The sequence below is a fragment of the Macrobrachium rosenbergii genome, chromosome 39 (assembly GCF_040412425.1).
Source record: "Macrobrachium rosenbergii isolate ZJJX-2024 chromosome 39, ASM4041242v1, whole genome shotgun sequence".
NCBI lineage: Eukaryota > Metazoa > Arthropoda > Malacostraca > Decapoda > Palaemonidae > Macrobrachium > Macrobrachium rosenbergii.
This window is the reverse complement of record NC_089779.1, coordinates 8,910,001-8,918,329: the sequence shown is the minus strand read 5'-3', so window position 1 is coordinate 8,918,329 and position 8,329 is coordinate 8,910,001. Positions and strand designations below refer to the sequence as shown.

Genomic DNA, 8,329 nt, shown 5'->3' with positions numbered 1-8,329 from the left:
CTAAATAAGCCAGTTCAGATATTTACTTTAAAATGTACAGAAATTAATTAGAAATACGATATTACATGTAACCACAGGGTGTTGTACAAAGCATATTCTGACGTGTTGGTGATGTTTGTACAATCACCTCCATATAACTAAGCAAAAACTTAAAGAAGATGGGTCTGTACCTAATCCAAAAGTGATTTATATCTAAATACAGAAATAGTCAAAAGCTGGTCGATGAGCCCTTGAGTCTAAGTTGACTTTACAAGAAAATATCCAGAACAGCAGAGTATGTTTTTTCTTTTTTTGAAACCTACAGCTGTAACGACGGTCAATTTCCTCACAATACCCACGACTGTGCTTGAATCGCAATGGAACATGTATTTAATTCTTGAGACATGGCTGAATGAGGCGGGTCCAACTGATGGAGGTCTGGTTAACCCATGAAAACTATACTTGTCTTCACATATCTGTGTGCCAAAGGACTCAGTGCGATTGTCGTTGGTCTATGAGAGGGACAATAACAACCATTCGGCCTTATGGAGACAGGACCATTACGCGCTCAGCATGAGCACTAATGCTCGATGGAGTCGTTCATTTATGGTATATCATCCCCGAAAGTAATACGGATTCGTATTTGAACTCTGTTTGACTGAAAAAATGATTAAAGTTGCATGCAGCAATGCCTGAATGACTGCCTGACTTCACGCAGTACGTTTTATCATGTGGAGGTTTGCGAGGCAAATGAATGGCCTCTTGGTTTGTTCCCTAATAATAATAATAATAATAATAATAATAATAATAATAATAATAATAATAATCATGTTGAAGAAATAAGTCCCATTTCCTATTAATACTAGAGCTTCCTTTTTTTTGACTGATTTACTATAGACGTTGCCTAACAACAAGTTTCCTATGATAAAATACGTGAAAATATGGAAATATAGGGTAGCAATTCAAAGCTTAATGCTAATGATCAGATACCACCAGAATCTGTAATCGATTCTTTTCTTTAATCGCCAACGACCAACTCTCTTAAGCTTTAGAAAGTACGCGTTTTTGCCAGGAAAGGAAGAGATGACCTTTCCTCGCCGTCACGACCCATCGGAGAAAAACTCCTTAACGACCTTGTTTAGGCGATGACCTCAAGACTACATTCGATACAGAGGGCTAACGCTCACCTGCCCATGCTCACACACGATTATTCAGTTTTTATTCCTCTGAGGAACAGCACCTGAGGTGACAGGACATAATTACCTCATTTTAAGAGCCTCTTTTTGTGCAGGGTCTTCCGCTGATGGTTTGGTGATTCATGACCTTATAGTGATGCCTCTTGATTTTAACAAGGCTGTTTGATATATGTTGCATACATTCCAATACGTCCTGGACGATAAGGGCATTATTTCTAAATTTATCATAATATTTCCAGGAGCATTTTTCTTCCTTTTTCTATGCCCCTTCCTTACCTAATTATTCATTTAATAAAACACCAGTCTTTATACTCTTTTCCTACTCATTTTATCTTCTTCGGTACATGCTCAAGCCGTCTATCATTTTATAACCATATTAACTCTTCAATAAGGCCTTCGCTTGTTGGCTCACTGGGCAATTGGAACTTCCAAAGTTCAAGCGCAGATACAACGCATTACTGCTCTAAAACAATTCTTCTTGTATTTTATTGATTTACTTGTATTTTTATCTACTTATCTATTCATTTGTTAATTTACTTTTTCTTTTCTAATAGCTGATCTCTTCTTTCTGTATTTCCTAATACCTTCTGTTACTTCTTTCAAATGAACACCATATTCTTTGGAAGCTTGAATAATTTAAAGTCAATGGCCCCTGTGGGCTTGTTCCATATGGATAAGGTTCACCTTCTAATAATAATAATAATAATAATAATAATAATAATAATAATAATAATAATAATAATAATAATAATAAACATTGCTCAGCTCACGGTCATTTCATTTTATCAGACCCCAATCTTTGTATATTCATACTTATGTCATACCTGTGCGGCAGCTTTGTGGAGCAGATTTCTTTAACATCATCCTTAGTGTCTTCATTCTTTTACCTCCTCCTGAAACTCTTATTTTACTTAGCTTTTGCAAAGCTCCAGTCGCCTTTCTTCACTCAATTATTTTATCATATCTTTCTTTACTCAACAGAGTTCACAATCAATCTTATATGAAACAGTTGCTTTCTTTTGCCATCATCTAAGCTGGCAAGCATGCTTTCATCTTCTTGCGTCGGTGGCAGTGACCCTTATAGTTGTGACGCCTGATGGCTTGTAACCAACCAGCTGGCAGATCCATATTTAATGTCTTGATTTTGGAAATATGAATGTATTGTGCGAAGGATTATTTCAAACCATAATACGCTGTTGTTTCGGAACAGTAAAACTCAAGGTGCCGGTAAAAAAAAATTTAATGCATTATATTATGTTCGTGACAGGGATAAGACAAAGCATTGCATTGCTTACATTCATACTCTAACCCAGGTTAGCATTCACTGTTAACTTTGTATCCTACACAACGAAAAAATGTCACTATATGCTTTCTTAACAATCTTTGCGCTGTTTGCCTGACAGTCTGAATAGACATACGTGACACTGGCACTACGATTGTTGAACGCAATATCACTGAATATTTATAATTATATACCCTGCGTGAATTTCTTCAAGAGATACTGATGGCAAGTGCGGTATGTATTTATTGTATATTGTACAGAAATAAACATAATATAGGGTGCATAAGTCTCTATGGTTGTGTTTATACTTAGGTGTGTTGTTAGTGCAGATTCCACTAGAAAATCATATATTCTGGAGAGAGAGAGAGAGAGAGAGAGAGAGAGAGAGAGAGAGAGAGAGAGAGAGAGAGAGAGAGAGAGAGACTGATTTACGGCCACTAAAACTGGCGTCATAACGTCTAGGTTATTGACGCCGTAGAGAGAGAGAGAGAGAGAGAGAGAGAGAGAGAGAGAGAGAGAGAGAGAGAGAGATTGATTTACGGCTACTAAAACTGGCGTCACAACATCTAGGTTATTGAGGCCGTAGAGAGAGAGAGAGAGAGAGAGAGAGAGAGAGAGAGAGAGAGAGAGAGAGAGAGAGAGACTACAAGCTAAAATAGCAATGGTTTTCAATTACTTTTTGGAATTAACAAAGATTTTCAAGAATCAGGCTCAGAAAAAGCTCATTAACCCATAAATAGCTTTCATAATTATGTACACGCAAATATTCGATAAATAAGACTTTGTAAAGTAGTGTTTTCTTTACGGAACAATTATAACCAAAGCATTAATTACAATTATAACCCCGTTAGACATAATAGCTGTTGATGATGATGATGCTTTTGAATATTTGTATGCCCGTCTATTTATTGTTTGCTTACCCTGTCGCTCAAGGTTTTACATACTGTCATTAGCCAGGTGAATGTTAACCCTGGCAATTGACGTTTAAAATTTCCTGAATGTGTCGTATCTCATGCCTTAGACTTTCTCAACAAAGCTGCGTAGCCGCTTCACCAAATTCCAACGGACGAGTTCGAATGAAGGATATTTCCTAGCGAACATTTATATTGGGGAATACTGTCAACGCCTTCAGTAGTTCATGGATGTCGAGGACGACAAGTTTACCCTTACCACTGAATAAAAATTCAAATGATTAATATGAAAAAATGATGTTATATTTATTCATATGAATTTTGACAAATTGATTTTCCTACATGGGGACTCATGATATTTTTATAACCTTCCCACTTACTGAAACAAGATGGACACCATCTTGATAAGGATAAATCTGAAATATCAAAACGCTAAGAACTTCTGGGAGTAAAAGCCAAATAAAAGGTAAACCGCTGAATCCTGAAGATACTGGTTATCTAAGGCGACGTGAGGGTGAAAACAAAAATCACCTTGATACTAATTGTGTAAAGCGACTAGGAAATGAAATTGGGCGTCACTTTCTGAAACACTCGACATTCAACATTGAAGATCTTGAGACTTATACGATTATGAGATCGGTGGGTTTGAATAATAACCATTCATGCGCAACAACTCAGAAATGATTGTAATTGTAATCAACGTATGACCGGCAATGGCTTGCAGTAATGGGATACTTACATACATGCCAAGAAAGTCTGTGGGTATCTGAAACGGAATGAGCAAAGGTTTCGATAATTTTCTCAGGGTTCGAAAGTGGAGCCGGGTCAGTGCATAACAATGTCGTTTTCCAGACTGGCCAATTAAATAATTCACGTTGCAGGATTATTTATCACGATTTCTCATTGAAGTGAATGCCTTATCCTCTTCATTTTTCACTTTTCTATATTTCTTTTCGTTATCTCTCTCTCTCTCTCTCTCTCTCTCTCTCTCTCTCTCTCTCTCTCTCTCTCTCTCACACACACACACACACACACAAAAACACCACGTGTGTGTGCGAGTTGTGGAAGCACCTTGCGTTCGAATGATCATAATATTTGCCTCAACAGCAAAAGGGTCGGGTTCGATTCACGGCAGAGGCAGAACGATTTAGGCACGTTCCGTTAAACAGCATTGTACCTTCTATCTCTGAGAAAATGCATGACGGGAAGGAAGTTTTACGACCTCAGAAGTCTCTGGAGATGAGGGACAGGGGATAGGCTCTCTTTGGGGTTGTGGTGGAAAGGAAGGTGAAATAAAGGGGTACTGGACTACATAACGAGGTAATAATAGTGGAAGGAATGAACCCATTTTCTCTCACCGGTCCTGTGACCGTTGCAGTCCTTACCAGGAAAGGGGCTAAGAAGGGCCTTATTTGAAGGTATAAGGGAGATAATTCTCATAAATTCACAACTTCAGTCTTCTTAATATGTTGTTGAGCTTGTTTGAAATACAAAATACTTTTCTTTAAGGCGGTTGCCATTATTTGATAAATATTCTTGTTTTTAGTATTTAGTATTTTACTTCTTCATGCGGTTAGAGTGAATACCTTGCGTGAACCCTTAGCACTGTTAACAGATTTTTCACTATTATCTATCTATCCACCTATCTCCATGCGTACATACATTCATTCCTTCATATATTATATATCATAATTGCGGAAAGAACAACATTTTGTTTATCGGCCAATAAAAATTTTGCAATTTTGAATAAAATTTGATACCTGTGTCCCTAACTAGCAATGAGCACTTTTTTGATCATCAAATGATTTAAATCTTAATTTAAGGATCGTATCTTTAATATTATAAATCGAAATGTCTTGAGATTTAAAAAGAGAAAAGTACAAGGTGTAATTATACCCACAATATTATATTGACACCAATTCTTGATTATAAAGACCATGATAGTTTTCTATTAACTTGTGCATATCTAATACCATTTTACCAGTCAAATAACAAAGATGGTTAAAATCTGCGTATACTCAATAACTTTTTTTGTTTCGAAAATTCTTTTTGCGCTTTCCTCAGAATATTCAACCAGAGCAGTCACAGAGCAGGTTAAATCACACGCTAATAAATAGAATAAGTTTAATAATACTTTGGTCGTTCATAAAATTATAGGACACATTTTCGATATATAAAAATATCTACATATAATATAAGATTCTACGTTACGCATCACAGTCCTCCCTCTTATGCTGCACCAGCTTCAGCTTCACCACCTTCAGCTTCGGCTCCACCTTCTGCCTCAGCCTCGGCTTCGGCACCAGCTTCGGCCTCAGCTTCACCTGCTTCACCAGCTTCGCCAGCTTCACCAGCCTCGCCGGCTTCACCAGCTTCGCCAGCCTCACCGGCTTCACCAGCTTCGGCGGCCTCACCTGCTTCAGCTTCGGCATTGCCAGCTTCACCGGCTTCAGCCTCAGCTTCAGCACCGGTGGCGTCAGCAGCTGTTTCTCCTGGGACATGGACTTGATTTCCAAGGGCGGTCATGACGGCGGCGAAGTGGGCCTTCTTGGCAGCAATGACGGCGGGGTCATCTCCGGGGAAGATGAAGTTGGCGAACTGTGGGTCAATCGCATTGGCAGAGGCGTCGACAGCAGCGTCAGCAGCGGCAGCTTCACCAGTAGCGGCAGAGGCAGCAGCTTGAGCTTGTTCAGCACCAGAACCAGCTTCAGCGGTGAGAGAAGCTTCAGCAGTGGCAGTAGCGTCAGCAGCAGCAGTAGCAGTGGTTTCACCAGCAGGGGCGGTTTCAGCAGCGGAAGTCTGAGCATCAGCAGATACAGAAGCAGCATCAGCAGAGGACGATGAAGAGGAAGATGAAGAAGAATCAGCGGCAGCAGCTGATGCAGCATCAGTGGCGACAGCAGCTGGTACTACGGGAGCACTAGCACCAGCCTGGAAGCCTGGGAAGCCACCAGCCTGGATTTGTTGGAGGAGAGGAGCAATGCTTTGCTGGAGAGCTGCAAGTTGCTCTGGTGTTGGTTGTCCCGCCTGGCCTTCTGTACCGGGCACCAGAAAGACGAACTGGGGCCGTGCGCAGCACATGGCTGCCAAGCTTAGAAGCACCTGGAATTGGGAAGCACGTCAGATGAAAGGAAGTGCCGTAGAACTAGGTTTCATAGAAGAAAAACTCCCTAATAGATGTTTAAAACCACACCGAAAGAGGAACATTAACTTATGGCCGAAGTTTTTCTTAAAAATGTAGTTTTTCATGATGCAATTATTCAAGGAGACCTTATCAGGAGCATTTAGTGAATAAAGGTTTTAGATGATACCCTACTTAGACATGTATTGTAATTGAAATGTGTTACAGAACGAATCTGATACCACTCTCTAGTGCTGCAATTAAACTCATGATATATACCACTCTTGTAAACGAAGAGCTACATTTTTAAGAAAAACTGCACAAACAGAATATTGTAAGGTAAAAACTGAACCATCACCTATCATTATGCTAACAACCTTGAGCAACAAAGTGATTGATACATAAAATTTTCAAAATAACGAATAAAAATGGAAAACTGTGAAGAATTACCATTAAATAAATGGAAATTACAACGAGAGAGAGAGAGAGAGAGAGAGAGAGAGAGAGAGAGAGAGAGAGAGAGAGAGGGTAATTATGAGCTCAATTTGGTTAATTTATTACTAAAGTGACTAACAAGTAATCCCAAGTGCATGCCACGACACTAGTTCATCGATAATTCACTAAGTATTTTTCAAGACTTGAGATTTGTCGAAGCCACTTCTCACAGGAAGAATACATGCCGGGATATTGTCCAGCTTTTCGCTCCAATCTGAATCGCAGTTTTTGGCATTTCAGCAGCAGCGATAGAGGGTACAATAGCAGCAGGACGAACTGTACCAGTAGAAGTAGTAGTAGTAGTAGTAGTAGTAGTAGTAATAGCAGTAGAGGTATCAGTATCTCCTTACCAAGTATTTCATTTTGTTGTTCTGTCTTCACCTGTCTGGGAGGAACTGTGCCTCCTGACGATCCCTCCAACACTTATATAGGTCATAATCTCGACTCCACGGTCACGCTCGCACGCACGCACGAACGTACGTCCCACTCGCATTACTAAGAGGGGGTTTACTCGAATGAAGGGGAGGGGGGAGGGGGGAGGGAGGAGGACGGGACGGGGGAGGAGAGGGAGAATGGATTACGAAGTGTCCTCTACTCTTTCAGGAATGCCCTTCGGAGGCTAAGAATGAAGACAGAGCAGTGGCCCCCCCTCCCCCAAATTCCCCCTTCCCCAAACGTTTTTTATGTCACAATTTTTTTGTAATATTTTTTTTCACGTCACCTTCCTTCGAAACATTCCATAAGCCATAACTCAGGAACAGATGTGGAGGCGGTTGCTGAACATTTCAGGTGACGAGGGTAAGAAAATTGTGAGCTTTCCGTCTATGATCGGGTGTGTTTAGCGGCGGACAAGTTTTATTTATTGCATCAGTATGAAAACATTGTTTTTGTTTGTTATTAACTCAGGGTTACTTTTTTTGCATTAATCACCAGGCTAGAGTCCATTTCATATCTGAGACAATTTCCTGAAAAAGACGTTATTGCATTGCTCGCAAAAAGTTTTGTGCCATACACACACACACACACATACACACAACACACACACGCACGCACATACACACACACACACACACACACACACATATATATATATATATATATATATATATATATATATATATATATATATATATATATATGTGTGTGTGTGTGTGTGTATACCACACTTACGTTCGTTTACACATGTATATGCTGATATAAGCATGAATGCATATTCAGCATTCAACAGCAAGCTAAAAAATCCTCCATGCTTTAAAATACTCTACTCTCGTTTTTCGGATAAAAATATACATGTAAAAAATGAAAAGCAGAGGGTCACGTTCTTATAAAGATTCCGGAGGTCCAT

General features: G+C 39.5%; 1 protein-coding gene across 4 annotated transcripts in view; it reads right to left on the bottom strand.

Annotated features, from left to right (window-relative positions):
* Positions 1-5,478: 5,478 nt before the first annotated feature.
* Positions 5,479-8,329, bottom strand: part of LOC136825713 (antifreeze protein Maxi-like) — a 349,030-nt gene continuing 346,179 nt past the window's right edge. For 2 of the 4 annotated variants that reach the window (XM_067082483.1, XM_067082482.1), the window contains exon 3: positions 5,479-6,470. In XM_067082483.1, coding sequence (XP_066938584.1) covers positions 5,598-6,449 — 852 coding nt within the window. In that variant the 5' untranslated portion in view covers positions 6,450-6,470 and the 3' untranslated portion in view covers positions 5,479-5,597. Of the gene's footprint in view, positions 6,471-7,266; positions 7,400-8,329 lie in introns of those variants that run through there. The other 2 variants (XM_067082481.1, XM_067082484.1) reach the window with 2 other exon arrangements.